Here is a 17,962-nt window from a genome sequence, read left to right on the forward strand (position 1 = left end):
AAAATAAGTAGAGGAGCAAATAAAATAAAAGCCAAAGCATATATAATAGCAATATTATTAGTATTAGATTTCAGTCATGAACAATTTCATTACATAAATAATTACAGTTAGGATATAATAAACAAGAAGCATTCATGGCATACTCTATGCAGCACCCAGCTTAAAATAAGTGGAAGAACAAATATCTTAAAAGACAATTCATAGCATTTTTTAAAAAAATAAGAGAACTAAGCTAAAATAAGAAGATTAATAGAGACAAATGTAAATAATAGGGCAAAGGTTAGTAGGTAATAAGAAACATGGGAGCAAATTCATTAATGAATTTGGGCAGCATATGGGCCCTTGGTATGTAGTATTTATATTCACAACTTCAACTCAAACCTCATCACTTTTTGACTTCCCCTGTCAATGTCCCTGCTTGAAACTCCCTCAGGTGTCTGAATGCTTCCTGATAAATTATTCTATCTGGTCTGCATCTTCAGCATCAGCATCATTTTCCACAAAAAAGGGAAAAAGGGTTGGGAATGGATAAAAATTGAAGTTTTATCATATGAACAACATACTTTAACATACTAGGATCAGAAATCGGCAAGAGCGAACACTGTAGAAACTAATTTTAATTCCCATTTAGTGGCATCTGCTATTTACATGCATTTTTATTAAAGGGTACCTTGGCAGAAACGCTGCATTTCTTAGAAAACTAAACTATTGTACCATTTTGAGTCACATTAGTGGAAATTAATACACTTATTTCCTTTGTGTAAACTTATTTTGAACTTAAAACACCCACCAAAAGCATAGAACCATCCTCAGCTACCAATTTAAGCACTGGTTTTGCTTTTGTTTTTCTCTCATGCTTTATTGTCCTATTTCAAGTTTTTGTTCATAAACTGCAAAATATAATACTGGGGAAGCTTGTAGATTTTTAAAAAGTTAACCATTTATTTTACTACACTGTAAAGATGTAAGAAAAATTGTCAACAGTGATGCTTTTTGACTAAGACAATTGATGGTATGGTATTTTTACCATCCATAACATCACACCCAAGGCAGCAAGCTAGTCTAGGGAGCTTAAAGCAAGTCCTGCTCTTCATTTTAACAGAGAAGACAAGGTAGAGAACTCAAGAGAAACAGCCTTAGAGGGCTTTGCTATTTCTGCCCTCAAGCATCAGTTTGCCTGAAGATTTGGCTAACTCTGCCTAATTGTAGGGGCAGTCCTGAACAGTAAATCAAGTCGTTTATCAAATTTTGAGAATATTGGGCTTTCCCCCCCTCTTCCTATCAAATAGAAAAGAAAGTAATTGCTTCTTATCTGTTTGGTTTTTTAAGTTGTTTTCAATTGTTCTAAAGTTGTTGTTATTATATTGCATATTTTAATGCGGCCAGAATTATTCTAGCACAAATGTGAAAGTCGACCAATACACCATTGGAAGAAACAATAATAAAGAAAATCCTCATATGCGCCGAAATGGATAAATTAAAGATGGAGATCAAAGAAAGAAAAGACTCGGATTATTATAAAGTGTGGAATAGGTTTTATACATGGTTGGAAAACAGAAATCAAATTAAGAAATAAGAATATAAAGTGAAATTTAAATTAATATACTGGATATAAATGTAAATAATGATCCTGCTAACAAAACAGTTAATTATGAATATTTAAAAATAAAGAGAAGGAGCGAGAGGATAAAAGCTAAGAGTAAAGACAAAAGTCGATGCAGAAAGTTGTAAAATTGTATATCTATGTTAGTATTGTATTTTAATGTCTGATGTGTGTATGTGTGTGAATGTGTTTTGTCTCTTGACTTCTTTTGCTATTGTGTGTTTGGTTTTAAAATGTAAAATACTCAATAAAAATTATTTTATAAAAAAAATGAAAAGAAAGTAATTGCTTCTTATCTGTTTGGTTTTTAAAGTTGTTTTCAATAGTTCTAATGTTGTTTTTAAATGGCCAGTAAATTTATGATTGATTTCTCTGTTTTTATGTATTCAATCATAGCCAATTTGTTATGTAACAGCTTTTCGATTTTCATGAAAAGAATGACAGAAAATTTTTGTGGATATGAAATAGAGAAGCTTGAAGCAGTCTCTGTTTTGAGACAGTGCCTGGGTTCATCTAGCCGCCGCCTTCTTTTTCTTTGAATTTTATTGGAAAAACTTATCTTCACAAGACAGCAGCTTTGTTTAGGGAACAAATGAGAAAAATGCTTGATCTGTTTCCTCAGTGATCACATTTTGACTGTAAGCACAGGAAGTCTTGCACAGTACAAAGACAGTTGACAGAAGCAAAATTGATAATCAGTTGCTGCAGAAATGAAAGGATATTAAAAGGAGGAGAAAGATGCCATCTGGCATTTTAAAAAAATGTTCACCGAAAGATGCTCATTAGAACAACAAATAGTTGTACAATAGAATGGGTCAAATAGAGAAATACTTGTGTGAACCATGGAAGCAAAATGCAGTGATTTTATTATGAAGATTTGGGGTGCTGGGACCCTTCTCACTATTATGATGGCCATGGCAGTATCTGGTAAGTTCAATATGTTAAAGTAAGTAAATATGTTGTTTTTCTCTGGAACATTTGCTTCTCTGTTTTGGAAAGGAGTAAAATATTTTGCAAAAGATCTGGGATATATTTAAACAATTTTTAAAAATAGAATATTTTGTAAGTAGTTGTCAACACCTATATTCCTAAAGCAATGGCCCTTGCTTTATCATGGTGAAATTAAGTGGCATTATTATATAAAAGTAAGTTCATATTATAACCTGAAGAATAATGATAGAGTGAGAAAAATGGATAATCATTCTAGGTTATAGTGATATATGTACCCTGTTTCCCCCCAAATAAGACATCCCCTGATAATAAACCTAATCAGGCTTTTGAGCGTATGGCAATAAGGCCAAGCGCTTATTTCAGGGTTCAAAAAAATATAAGACAGGGTCTTATTTTCGGGGAAACACGATACTTAGTAATTTATTTTAATTCTTTATTATTTTTATATTACTGTTTGTGTATGTATTTATTCCATAATTCTTCCAGAGTTCAGAGTTGCACATATTGGTCTTCCTTCACACATTTTATATCCATAGCCATCCAGACTATCTTAATATATGGGAAATGGCCATCTTATGCTATGAACTTTACAGTGAGTAATTAAAAAGTATCACTTTGTTCTAATCTAAACACTATGCCATACTGACTTTACACCGCTATGTATACAAGCCTAATGCATGACGATTTAATGTACAAACTACAGTATCCAGTTGAATGATTCTGGAAGCCACTTTCAAATTTGACCTTAGGAAATAAGGTGCCTTGTTTAATACGTTTCTGAATGCTACTTGCCAAATCAATAATTTATTCAGTTTTGTAGTATAACTTGGACATCAAGTAAAGAGTATACATTCCATATTATAAGTTTTATAGGGCTAGCCCTATCAGGAGAAATTGTTCAAAGGAGTACAATATTTTACAAACATTTTATTTAGATCAAAGATGTTCTTCAAGGTGTTATTCTGCTTGCAGGAAGTAATGCAAAATTTATTAATTCTGTAGGCCAAGCATGCTATTATATGTTAAATCATCTGTTTCCTTTGTTAAAATAGTTATTGAGCCAACCCATGCTATAGAAAAAAGTAGGAATAACAGAATTGGAAAAGACTTTGGAGGTCTTCTAGTTCAACTTGGTTTTTTAATTTATTTATTGATAAATGTATAAAGATGGTTTGTGAAAATGTTAGGAGAATATTTATTGAATACATAGGCCACCAAATCATTCCAATGTCCAATGGTTTACATTACAACAAAATAATACACAATAAAAACATCCTTCATAGTAAAAACCAAATAATAAAACAGCTGTGATAAAAAAAATAAGAAATTATGCCCCAACCTTTGTAATACAAAGAACTAAAAAAAAGCCCTAAATTAATAGTTACAATAAAAATAAAAAAAATGTAATTAAAAAGGGGTGATGATGAAGGATTATGTCCCGTAGACGCTCTGTATAAATTTAGCCTTTGGTGATTTTTGGAAAGCTATTATGGAAGGCAGCAGTCTCACTTCTGGAAAGAGGTTGCATCATTGATAAACAACACTTTCTAGCCACAGCTGTCCTGACATCATGAAAACAAATGTCTGTATTCTCTTATATGTAGATAATATGTTTGTTACTGAAAACCTGAATGATATTTAGGAAATGTTAGAACACATTGTATAATGCCACAAGCATGAATCTCAAAATTAATGCATCAAAGGCAGTTGTCTTTGACAGGAAATGTGAAATGAAACTTGGAAGTTATATATATGGTAAATGGTGAAAAATTAGTTATGTGGTAAAACTAGACGATGTAATATCATTAATAAATGATACAAAAGTGAATGATCAGTGCAAAAAAAGTACATTCAAGTGGTTTGGCCATATAAAGGGATCGAATGATAATTGCACTTGAAAGCAAATAAATGAGGGAAGAATGAATGGATTGAGAAAAAGGGCTGCTAGAGAAAACCATGGTTGGATAGAATGGGTGAGAGATCCTCAGAAAAAGAGGAGTGAGAAGGCTGATGGACAAAATGACAGTGATGAATCAGTGTATTAATGTGAGAGAAGCAAGAGTGATTTGCCGGCGTAGAAAAGTGGAGAGAAGTATAGTGGATGGTTTGAGGTAAATTCAATTAGTTTGACTTCTGTTTCTTTTCTTTTTTTAATTTATCTTTTCAGTACTTTTAATATTTTTCTATGCTTTGCATAATTTAGTTTATACTGATAGGATATAACGCATTGGGTTCTCAGAGGTCACTGGAGGATTAGGCCATTTGTTAACCATTGTTTTTAATGTGTTGCTAGGCTCTGAGAATTTCATTTGTTAAATGGGTGGCCATATAAATCAATTTGAAGGTGTGGCTAACTGATGAGGGCTTATAAGTCCGAAATAGATCTATCTTAGTCTCCTTAGTCTCCCAATGGGCAGTAGTCCACCATAAATGATAAAAAGTCCCTTCTTTACATTTATGTTTCCAACATTCATTTGAGGGTACCTTTATACATTCTTGACAATTTATCTGGAATTAAATACCAACGATACATCATCTTATAAAATTTTTCTTTTAAATTATAGCTCAATGTAAACTTTAAACCTTTATTCCACATATTCTCCCACTGTTCAAGCATTATATTATATCCAAAATTCCTTGCCTACTGAATCATACAATGCTTTACTTGTTCATTTTCCAGATGTAAATCCAATTACACTTTATAGACTTTTGCAATAATATGTTCATCACTACCACACAGCAAAGTATCCAATCTATTTTTAACAAAGTTAAACCCATGATTTGTTTTTATCTAGTTTAAATCTTTCTTTCATTTATAAGTATGTAAACCAATGACAAACATGACCTTCTGATTCTAACTCCTCCTTAGATTTGAGGGTAGGAGCTCCTAAATTAAAAGATATTATTTTACTATAGATCCACCGTTTGGCCTTGTCACCATTTCTTTTCTAAAATGTGGGTTTCCTCCTGTGGGGAAACCCAAAAAGGCATCTTTGTGGAAAACCATGTTTACCTATAATAATTCTTGATAACATTTATTTCTATATCTTTCTAGATAAATCCAGTAGATATGCAAAGCTTGGAACAACCATTGTACTGCAGTGTCCTCCAGAAAGATATAATCTGACAGTATGGAAGGTGAACTTTAACAATGGAATGCATTGCCATTTATCATTTAAGAGAGAGAACAATACCATAGCCAGAAACTGCAGTATGGACATGGATTGGGTATCTAGACCGGAAGAAGATTCTGCTGTTAGGATAAAATCATTTCAAATGTCCAGAGAAGGAATATATAGGTGTTTCATTGCTACTGCTAAAGGAATGTTAAACCATGAATATAAAGTATCTTTATCAGGTAAGAAACAACATATTTAAAATCATTGTCTTGGATTGTTATAGTCAGAACTATTATAGTCCTTTTTCATACATTTATGTCATTTTTCAGGATATTTCAAAACAGTTTAAAATATTAAAATGCAAACTTGTAATATCCTGTTTCATTAATGTGTTTAAGGCACAGTGATACCTTCAGCATTATTAGTTTAAGATGGCACTTATTATGGTAGGCTTCCCTCAGGTGTTTCAACAGTCTTTGTTTACATTTATTGCTAATGTTTGCAATCCGTTATCTTCCACCATTCTTCTGCTTTCAGAAGTGTGGAGGAATAACTGCAAATTGTTATGGAGTATCAGCCGATTATTATCTTCATTTAAACCTGACAAAATGTAGGAATTGCTAATTTTTGAAAACATAAAGAATTTGAAGTTCCATCTTCCATATTTTTCAAATGCCAACATATATATGCAATATTCCTATAACTCATCAACAAATCTTAACCAGTTAGTGGGTCATGGTTAGAATAGAATAGAATAGAATAGAATAGAATAGAAGAGAAGAGAAGAGAAGAGAAGAGAAGAGAAGAGAAGAGAAGAGAAGAGAAGAGAAGAGAAGAGAAGAGAAGAGAAGAGAAGAGAAGAGTTGGAAGGAATCTTGGAGGTCTTCTAATCTAACCTCCTGCTTAGGCAGGAAACCATATACCATTTCAGACAAATGGTTATCCAATCTCTTCTTAAAAACTTCCAGTGTTGGAGCATTTACAACTTCTGGAGGAAATTTGTTCCACTGCCAGGAAATTTCTCCTTAGTTCTAGGAGAACTAGTTCTCCTAGAACTCCTCTAGTTCTCCTTAGTTCTAGTTCTCCTTGATTAGTTTCCATCCATTGCTTTTTGTCCTGCCCTCAGATGCTTTGGAGAATAGCTTGACTTCCTCTTCTTTGTGGCAGCCTCTGAGACATTAGAACATTTTTATCAATGTTTCAATCTTGCTGTATCATTCCAATTCCTATAGGTATTCTTAGAATATTTTGGGATCATAAAACATTTATATTTATCAGCCCATCATGTCCTGAAGCATGGCTAGATCTCACAGATATTATCTTTTTATTACTCATGCAATGCTCACACATGGAACATTTGGCAAAACCTCCAACCCATCTTTCCTTCAGCAATCTGGGGAGAGGCTTTCCGTGATGGTTTTTATGAGCAATAGAGCAATTTTGTTATCAGCACTGCAATTGACCGAGGGGATTAACACAGGGTTGACTGATGATTAATTTGTGATGTTGTAAGAATGGAAAACTTGATAAGAGGAGGGAATGGAAAGGAGGGAGGGAACACTTGCCATACTTTTTTCTACATTCATAGACAGAAAACCAAGCTAAGAAAAGAAAAACTCATGCAAAACTAAGTATGTGGCAGCAACATAAACATATATATTATTGATTGTAAAGTCACACCTAGAATTCTACATCCAGTTTTGGTGACCACATTATAAAAAAGATGTTGAGAGAGACTCTAGAAAAGAGTGCAGAGAAGAGCGACAAAGATGATTAGGGGCCTGGAGACTAAAATATATGAAGAACAGTTACAGAAACTGGGTATAACAAAGATTCAAACAACTAAAAGAATAAAATATTTAGGCATCTGGCTCACCGCAAGAAGTTCTTCGATTAAACATGACAATTATGATAAATTATTATTACAAATTTAAAAAGATTTAGATAATTGGAAAAACTTACAAATTTCACTCATGGGAAGAATTGTCACGATTAAAATGAATATCCTGCCCAGAGTCTTATTCCTCTTCCAGGTTATACCAGTGAAATTAGATAAAATCTTTTTCAATACATTAAACAAAACAATTACAAAATTTATATGGCAGGAAAAAAGACCTAGAATCAGATTAAAAACTTTGCAAGATTTTAAAGATAGAGGAGGACTAGCACTGCGAGAGTGGGAGATAAACTACCAAGCGGCAAGCCTAGTATGGTTGAAAGAATGGATGGAATTGAAAAATCAAAGAATATTAGTAATTGAAGGGCATGACTTGCAAGTGGGATGGCATGCATTCCTGTGGGATGATAAATACAAAACACATTGATATTTTAAAAGACATATATTAAGGAATGCATTGCTACTGATTTCGACTAAAATTAAAAAACACCATTATACAAAATTACCAATTTGGATTTCCCCTACAGAAATATTAATACATCCAAATTTAATAGAATGGGACAGGATAATTAGGTACAGGGATATTCTAAAAGATCAAGGAAAATTAAAAATAAAACAAGAACTAGAACAAGATTTAAAAAGAGAAATAGATTGGTGGACATACATACAAATTCGGTCAAAATACAAAGAAGTCATAAAATTGAATGAGGTACAATTGGAACAAAATGAATTGGATAAAATTATACAAGGGACGGAGCAGAAACTAATTAGTAAAATATATAAATTTTTACTACGGTATAAAATGGAAGAGGAAATAGTAAAAGTTACAATGATTAAATGGGCGAAAAATTTTAATCATACAATAGAATTAGAGAAGTGGGAAAAGATGTGGCAAACAAATATTAAATTGACACTGTCGATGGCATACAAGGAAAACCAGATGAAGATGTTTCACAGATGGCACTTACCACCGGCAAGAATAGCTAAGATGTTCCCTAATAAATCCCCATTACGTTGGAAGTGTAAAAACAATTACGGAACATGTTTTCACCTCTGGTGGAGATGTCCAGCGGCAAAAAAATTTTGGGCCAAAATCAAAAAGTGGTTTGAGAAAATAATACAACAAGCGATAAATGGAAAACCTGAGATATTCCTACTAGGGATATTCACAGAAAAATTTACAAAGGAAGTAAAATATTTAATATTACATATTTTAACTGCCGCTCGTATAGTCTATGCCCAGAATTGGAAAAAAAATGTACCATTTGAAGACGAGTTAATAAAAAGTTTTTTGGAATGTGCCGAGATGGACAAACTGACAAAAGAACTTAAAGAAAAAGAGGATACAGAATACTATAGGACTTGGCACAAGTGGTATAAGTGGTTGGAGGGAAGGAAAAATGAAGAAGAAAATTAGGGGGGAAAGATAGAAATGTTAAAAAAGACAGAAAGGATATGTTAAAGTATAAAAAATAGGAAATAAATATGAATGAGAGAAATACATTGTATATATAGTAATTAAAATGTCGGGGTCAAGTAGTAAATCGGAATAATACAAAGAAGGGGAAATTGTGAATAACAAAGAAGATCACCATGCAATAGCTGTAAAGAGAGTGTGTTTATAAATGTTCTATGTCTTGTATTGTTATATTGTGTTATAAAAATAATAATAATAATAAAAAAAAGAAATGGTATAGTCTCCTGCTTGAGCAGGGGGTTAGACTAGATTACCTACAAGGTCCCTTCCAACTCTGCTATTCTGATTGCTCAAATACATGCTTTTTTCTAGTGATTCCTACTTCTCAAGGTTATTTGGTGTGTTCTTAGTTCTTTGTTCTATCATGTGCTTACTGATGAGTAAATGTGGCTGGAAATCTGATAATAAAATACCTCTCACACTAAATGGGTGCTATCTTGGTAAATGTAATTAATTATTTCTTATATGTCCCGTTTCATTTTAGTGTCTCCACAAGTGTCCTTGACTCATGCCAATGGCACTGCCGTGTGCAAGGCGGCTGCAGGAAAACCAGCTGCAGGGATATCCTGGAATCCACCAGGAGACTCTCAAAATGTGACTGAAATATTGCCAAATGGCACAAAGACCATTACCAGTACATATAATGTGCAAAATGTTAATGAGGATAAGCTTACATGCGTCATCTCCCATCCTACTGGGGGAATGTCACTTATCTTAACTCTACCAGGTAAAATTTAAGCATTTAATCATCAGTTTCACTAGCTAAGTCACATTCGGTTTACAGTAATCGGGAGGTCTCTGTTCTTTGCTGACATTTTAAATGTGAATAAGTAATACATCAGACTGTCTCTTTAGCTCAGTGCTATTTACTCTGATGGACAAAGGTTTTTAGAATCTTTCCTATCATCACACATGGTCTACTACTGGGCTATGGTCCTTCCTTAACTGGACTGATCCTCCTTCAATCATTCTCACATGTTAATGAAACAGATTTTCATTTTTCTCTAGTTCTTTGCTTAAGCCATGGGAATTGAGGAAAGGCTGTGCTTATTATTAAACTATTGATATAGGTACTATTTATGAAATTATTTCAGAAAGTAAGAATAATGAATGCTCTTAATACTAACAATAAAGTACTCTTTAATATTTTCTTCAAACAATTAGGGTGGCTAGATAGTGATTGCCTTTCTGCCTAAATTGCACAGATTGAAAATTCCAGTTACTTTTATGGAAAGGTTGGATGTTTGCATTCCTATTTGTTTTTATTGCTATGACTTCTTACAGCCGTGATGGCGAACCTATGGCACACGTGCCCAAAATGGCTTGCAGAGTCATGTCATCTATCACACGCAGCATCGCCCATTCCTCTTCCGGGTTTCTGGTGCTCATGCGCACGTGATGACCAGCTAGCCTTTGTGTGTGCGGCAGTGCCAGAAACCAGAAGAGCTGGTTTTCCGTTTCCTGGAATGTGAATGCGCGCCGGCCAGCTGATAAGCACATGTACATGCGTGGCAGTAACTGGAAGACTTGCTGGCCGGTGAGCATTTGCTTCCCGGAAATTGGAAGTGCCTTATCCGGTGCGAACATGTTCCCTGGGCAACTCTTCTTCCTGGTCGCGGCCGTAACAAGCACGCGTGCGAAGTGTTCCCTTTTTGGCACTTGGTGCCGTGTAAGCACGTGCACACTCCCTTTTCGGCACCCAGTGCCAAAAAGGTTTGCCATTAAAGCAATAAAGATTTCACAATGAATACAAAGTCTTGTGTGTCTTTGTATCCAAAGTCTTAAATAACCTTTTTAATTAGAAAACATGAATCTGTCTAGGAACATATCTAAATTATCATTAGTCATTCTATTTCCTTTTCTTACCCCTTTTTGTTTATTTAATATAAACAAAACAAGGCTTTAATCTCTCCTATTTATTATTTCTCACACTTTACAAATTCTCAGGTAGAAATGAAAAAAAGGAAAGTTCTACCATGATAATTCTCTATAGCTGTCTTACTGGTCTTTTGGGAATATTTGGATTTTCACTTTCCATCTATCTCTGGAGGTTCTGTAGAAGGTATGTATGCCAAGTTTTAACTTAAATCAACTCATGTTTCTTTCATTATTTATTGGAGTTGGTCACGGCAACATTTGTGGGAGTAGAGCAGCGGTGGGTTGTCCCCGGTTCGGACCAGTTCACAAGAACTGGTAGTAAAACCAGCGGGAGTTCCTGCCCACTGCTCCGGATGTCGTCATAGTTGATCTGCGCATGCGTAGAAGCTTCTGCGCATGTGTAGAAGCAAGGTGTGCGCGCGGTCCTGTTGCTAACTGTTAGTAAAGATAAGTAGAACCCACCCCTGAAGTAGAGGCATTGGGAAGATGGCAGGCAGAACATTGCAATACAAGCCTTTAGAACCCACACAAAAGGGGAGGCGCTTGTATCATGTCACTCTGCCTGGTCTTCCCCCACCCCCTTGCAGACACTGCTGGAACACCATGAGCATCAGCTCGGTGTACTACTGCAGTAGTGAAACCATTAAACTTGAAATGGTGCAGTGTTGCTTGTGCAATGAAATGTAAAATGAAGGGAAAAGCAAAAGGGGAAGGAGTTATGGCAGAATGATGGTAATTGTACAGCAGGAGATAGGATTCAGAATCATGAAGGAAGTGGTAAACTGTCCCTTCATTTTAACTCTGCAAACGTTGCATCTTTTGTTCTGAGGAAAGGATGGTTAAACTGAAAAAACACTTTGTTGTAAGTGGTATAAATTTGAAATGCCATTTTTTTTTTATTTAACATAACTCATTTGCTGTGGCATTTATTGAGAGAAGGGGATCTGACTATTTTCCTTCCTCCTCCTGTCATCGCAGCAAAAGAAAAATCAGTGCAACTACAAATATAGAAACAGTTTCAGGACAAAACGTCCAGGTAAGACCAAGGAAACAATAATTGATCTGTTTCAAACTAGCCTTTAGGTTTTTTTTGTTTTTTTTTTAAATGATTGTTGGCATTGTAAAGTTCACAATAACTTTTAGGAGGCCCAGGCTGTGATTTATACATGCTTGTCATCATATTAAGATTCAGGGGAGAAGACTATTAAATATCTTTAATGATTAATTAGTTAATTTCAGTACTTACTTAGATTTACTGTAAATTAATTTAAATCACAATTTGCTTACGCCTTGACCTAGCCATCTTTTTGGAATACAGTGTCTAGCAATGCAGTTCAACAGATAAAAGTGACTCTTGGCTTGAAAACAAAGTGCCATTCCCTACTTATGGCAGGTAGTATGCAAGTAATTCTAATACCAAAGCCTGGAGCTGCTGAGTCACAGCCACCTCTGTGAGTTGCAAGCAATACAGTTTCAGTCAATAGAATACTTGTAGTTTTAAAGGCCTTATCTGATGGATCACTGATGGTGAGATACAAGAAAGGAAACTGTAAGGCTTAAGATGCAAGGGCCTTCTCTGAGTCAGAGATCTACAGTTAGTCCTCGACTTACAGTACAACAGTTCATTTAGTGACCAAAGTTACAACGGCACCGAAAAAAATGGCTTATGACCATTTTTCATACTTATGACCATTGCAACACCCTCATAATCATATGATTTATATTTGGATGCTTGACAACTGATCCATATTTATGATGGGTGCAGTGTCCCGGGGTCATGTGATCATCTTTTGCAACCTTCTGGCAAGCAAAATCAGTAAGGAAACCATATTCACTTAACAAGTGTGAATGAACAAGAATAGGGTGTGTTACTAATTTAACAACTGCAGCGATTCAGTTAACAAATGTGGCTAGAAAAGTCATAAAAGTGACAAATTAACAAATTTGTCACTTAGCACCATAAATGTTGGGTTCAATTGTGGTCGTAAGTCAAGAACTGTAGTGGCACCCATGCAGAAACAAGTATTTGGCAAGACGATGCCCTTTCCAAAACAACAAGGAGACTCAAGTTTACAGTTATGTTAGTAAACAATAGACTTAATTATCATACCATGTTTATGAGCTGTTTTTTAGACATTCTTCTTAATATTCTCTCCCATTCCTCCTTCCTTTTTAATGAAACATCCTTTATTTAATTCTTGTAACAACTTTCAAGTTTAAATACAGAATCTGATATGCTTTGTCAACCCAAGTTTCATAAAGGAAATAAGTGCAACAAGCAATCAAGACTGAATAATCAACAACAAGCTTTAAAGGAATCAGCTTCCTGTTAAATGAATTGTTCAAGTTATTAATATTTATTGACATCTTAGTTTAACCCATGTTATCCTTAATTTACAGTTTGAGTATTTTAGAGATTACAGTTATATAGACTTGACTTTGCTTATTCTGATTTTACTTATTCTGATTTTGAGGTTGCTCCCTACTGTTTATCATAATTAGTAGACCCTTGCTAACATCTTTCTTTGAATAAATGAATACTTTTTTTCCATAATCAATATTTCCAAATGGAATGTAGCCATACACTTTTATTTATGCTTTATAAATATGATGTCAAGAATGTCAAGTCTTTATGTTTCTTAAGCACATGTTATTTTCTTAAGCACAAGATAATGATTTTAATATTTTCACTCACTTTTAACAGAGTTAGTTTGCAATATCAATTATATTATAGCCATTTTATTTATTAAAATCTAAATTTCCTCTTTGGTCTACAATGGAATTAATTCTAAACACTTTCTGAATCGCTAGTAATTCATCTGCATCAAAATCCAGATAATTTGTACATTTTGTCTTTTCATATTGTCAAGTAAACTTTCCCTTCCAAAATCATCTTGTAATTAAATATCTGTACTTTCTTGTTTGCTGTAAACAATTTTTGCATTTTTTTTCTTTGCTATGCTTCAATTTTTGTTGGACAATGCCATAATTTTTATTTGTCTTACTTTCAAGAACCTCCATCTGATTTGAAAGAATAACTTTTAACACTTTCATTGTAGATAATGAAATATCAATCTTGATTCTTATTGGCTTTTCTCCTTTTTCTCTCCATCCAATTTGGAAGTTCTTGCATCCAATGTTTCCCTGCTCATTAATGATCACTAGTTTCCTACTAATTAATAATCACTAATAATCACCAATTATCAGTAGTAATGCCCTTTACAACAAACAAAAAGCAAATCAGATAATTATCCCAATAATACCTCTTCAATCAGCAGGACAGTATTTGAAGTATCATACAATAGGGAACCCAATTTAATTTTTATATATCAGCATATAAACAGGGAATAATAAACAGTTTGAACAAGCTATAAATGCTTGTATAACAAGCTATAAAACAATAATAACATGAAATTAGTACATGAAAGCTGTTAAGATGCGGCTAATTCACTAATTAATGTTATGTGTTGAAGTTTCTTCAATATGTTTACTCCCTGATCAACTCTGAATGCTGGATTCAACTTTTTTCAGTTTAGTTATTCAATCAACATAGTCACTTTTACCACAACTTGTGCTTAAAGCATGCCCACAACAGCAGTCAGCAAAGTTTCTTACTTATCACTGCCATAACAATGGAAACTGTATTCTACTAGAAAATGAGTACCGCAGCAAGTCAAAACTGGTGGGCACAGTACATATATAAATCTATCCTCCAATGTTTTAATCATGTAATAAGTCATACATATCTGAACCCTGGTGATGCAGTGGTTAGAATACAGTATTGCAGGCTAACTCTGCACACAGTCTGGAATTCAATTCTGACGGGGCTCGACCTGACCCAATCTTCTATCCTTCTGAGGTCAGTAAAATGAGGATCCAGATTGTTGGGAGCAATATGCTGACACTGTAAACTGCTCGGAGAATGTTGTAAAGCACCTTTGAGTGATATATAAGCTTAAGTGCTATTGCTGTAATTTTCCCTTTTTCTCCATATAAAAAAATGAAAAAAACTAAAACTTGTTTCTAACACAGCAGTACTGGACTCAATTAGATGACTGGGCTGTCTTCCAAAATAAAATCCCCACAGGCTATGAGAGCATCTCCCCAAGAAGGGAAAAAAAGAAAAAGGATTATGGTCTACCGTTACTTTAATTGAACCTAGTTACAATCTTAGATAACAAGCAAAGGGGTCCCAGTTTAGGAATCCATGGCTTAACTCTTGTCTCTAATTCTAGAAGGATCTTCCCTATTTCTCCAGGCCTGCCATCCACTGTAGTTAATCTGCCACAAAGCACTGTGACAGAAAATAATAATCGGAAGACTTTTTATATTTAAAAGATGTTCTAGTATCTTCCAGTAAATGTGCCATTTTCAAAATCCTTTACAACTTTATTTCAGGATAGCTATACTTTCAAATATTCCAAACAAAATTTTAGATCTGAGAATACTAGGATTAAAAAGGAACGAAAGAAAGAATAAGCCTCTTTTGGTAAAAAAAGAAAACAAAATTGAAATTTGTATGCTGTTACCCACAATATGTAACTATACTTGTACATAAGGTGTGGGGGTGTAGTTTTGTAGGGCTGGGGGATGTATAATGAGAAGTCAAAATGTCACCTGTGTTATAAAACATGGATTCAGTAACCAATTATAATGATTAGTAACTCAGTGTGTTATGTAATGGAAAAATCCAATCATGTAAAGGAATTGATGCCCTATATTTCCCATCAGGTATAAGTGAAATATAAACAGTGCATATAGAATGAAAGAAAAAAAATTAGAGAGGGTTATTAATGCTTCCTTTTTAAAAGAATGCTTTAAAACTTTATTCAGAAGATGTCATGCCTTTTCTTCTCAAAATGTTTTCTTGTTTTATAGGAAAATGATGTGGAACCATATGCTACCTTTGTGCAAGTGGAAAATGTAATATATGATAAAGCATGTAATTTCTCGTCAGGCTAATACCTATGATCTTTCACTTTCAACATAAGACAGCATCAGATCTGAACTGAGAGGAGAAGTATGTAAGGGCAAAATGCGTTAATTACAGTGAATGGCAACTTATTTTTTTCTCCAATTCTTGGAGACTGCCTGGACAAGTCCCTGCAGTTTTCCTGGCAAATTTTTCAGAAGTGGTTTGCTGTTTTCATGTTCTCAAGATCACCAAGCTGGCTAATTTATGCTGAAGGCAGGACTAGAACTCGGTTTCTTGGTTTCTAGCATCATGCCTTAACCACTACATCAGACCAGCTCAAAGTGAATGGCAATGGCAGTAACTTTAAACCAATCTTTCCACTGAACATGTTGACATTTGCCTAAATAAATATCTATTTCTCTTTAAGCACCACAGATTCTTCTAAGATCTCTACTGGCTTCTTCTGTACTGGGCACTTACTTTCTCTCACAAAGACTAAAATATCAGTTTAGAAAGCTGATATGAAAGTCATAAAAAAGTGGATATTCTTCTACCATCATTCTGCTGAATGATGAGTGAGCTGAATCTGAAGAGCTCTGGGACTCAAGTAACTACAAGACGATTATTCAGGAAGTATTTATATTGAAACCTGGTTTACTTCCTCTCTATGGATATGTCTAGCTTTCTATACTCCCGCACTGCAATCAAACATCTGCAATTTCTAAGCATTAAATTTAGTTTGCTGTCTTTGAAAAGGCATGAAAAAAAAGCCTTACCGAGATTTTGTAGACTTTTTGACAGACTGCCTGTTGTTGTTTTTACAGTGGGTGAGATTGCTATTATTTTAAGTGATTCAAGAAGCACACAGTATACTCCTCTAAATGACTTGACATTTACAGTCAGAATAAGTGAAGATAGTGGAAAGAAAGCAGAATTTGGTCAAAATATTTTCCTTGATGTTTGGTCTTCTTCTGGCATTTTTGAAGTGTACATAATTACACAAAACTAAATTAGGTTAACAGGAAGGCTTGGGCCAATTACTCATTATATGCAAACACATATAAATAAACCTTAATTGCCACCTTTTGTAAGTGAGATCAGTTTTGACAGAATGTGATTTTGAATGTACAGAAAGTTTATACAGAGAGCTCTAAGGGAGGATATACAATGAGATTTGTTTGGATTTGGAATTTAAATGATTTTTTTCAAAGTAGCTCACCAATTTGAAAGGAAAGTCTATTAGAAAAACATTTTCACAAACAGATGCATAACTATAAAAGAAGTATAAAAATGCAATCAGTATAAAAATGGAATCAGTTAATTTGCTTGCAAAAAGTGCACACATTAAGGAAAATTGCACATACAATCCACATGATAAATGTGCAGCTATCTATGATCTAAATTTATAGGAGGAAAAATTAAAAATCAAAAGAAAACAAAGCATGTAGATTCACCCACCCGTACTTTTCTCCCTCCACTGTTCAAATAAACTGTTCAAAATGGTTCCACAAATGACTACTGGCCACTGGCTTGCTCTCTTCTGAAGCCCTTCTGGATAGATACAGATTTGAATTCTGGGAAGGAGAGTGGCAGAATATGTGGCGCATGAAAAGAACAATATACAAAATTCAGTGAAGTTAGAGTTCAGTGAAGTTAGAAGTCAGTAAGAGAAAAACAGCCCTTTGAGATGCCAGAATATTGTTATATAAACAATAATGGAAATACATTATTTGCCAAAACACTGTTGCTGTGGTTGGATTCAAATTTGACTTTCTACAACACTGTATATCATATTTGACTGAAAAGGAGATTATTTTTTCTATCCACAAATAATCTGAATTCTTTCGCTCCCTCCCTCCCTCCCTCCCTTCCTTTCTTCAAATTATTAGGAGCCACTAGATGGCATATTAGCCTAAAGCTCAATTAAATTGTGGGAACTTCTCCATGTAGAAAGCCTGGGAAAAATGTTTCCTAAAGAACTTTTGAAAAGGAATTACAACATTTGTCCCCTTCACCATCATTTCCTTCCATGGCGTCCTAGACACATTAGGCTATGAAAGCAGAACTTAGAAAGTAGCTTTGTTTTAGTCATGGTGATGTTGGTTATTAGTACATTGCAACA

At 34.2% G+C, this 17,962-nt stretch overlaps 1 protein-coding gene across 1 annotated transcript; it reads left to right on the plus strand.

The window, feature by feature from the left end:
• Positions 1 to 1,999: 1,999 nt before the first annotated feature.
• Positions 2,000 to 17,353, plus strand: CD200R1 (CD200 receptor 1). The gene is made up of 6 exons (XM_034411924.3): positions 2,000 to 2,530; positions 5,610 to 5,912; positions 9,532 to 9,774; positions 10,995 to 11,109; positions 11,904 to 11,961; positions 15,804 to 17,353. Exons 1-6 carry the CDS (start codon positions 2,446 to 2,448, stop codon positions 15,885 to 15,887), a joined length of 888 nt encoding a protein of 295 aa, XP_034267815.1. The 5' UTR covers positions 2,000 to 2,445; the 3' UTR covers positions 15,888 to 17,353.
• The last annotated feature ends 609 nt before the right edge of the window (positions 17,354 to 17,962 follow it).

Source organism: Pantherophis guttatus, chromosome 5, assembly GCF_059756535.1.
Source record: "Pantherophis guttatus breed Tessera chromosome 5, ASM5975653v1, whole genome shotgun sequence".
NCBI lineage: Eukaryota > Metazoa > Chordata > Lepidosauria > Squamata > Colubridae > Pantherophis > Pantherophis guttatus.

Coding starts and splice junctions, on each gene's coding strand:
- CD200R1 (XM_034411924.3), top strand. CDS start 2,446: ATGGAAGCAAAATGCAGTGATTTTATTATGAAGATTTGGGGTGCTGGG. Junction 2,531..5,609: donor GATGGCCATGGCAGTATCTG/GTAAGTTCAATA, acceptor ATATCTTTCTAG/ATAAATCCAGTAGATATGCA. Junction 11,110..11,903: donor CTCTGGAGGTTCTGTAGAAG/GTATGTATGCCA, acceptor CTGTCATCGCAG/CAAAAGAAAAATCAGTGCAA.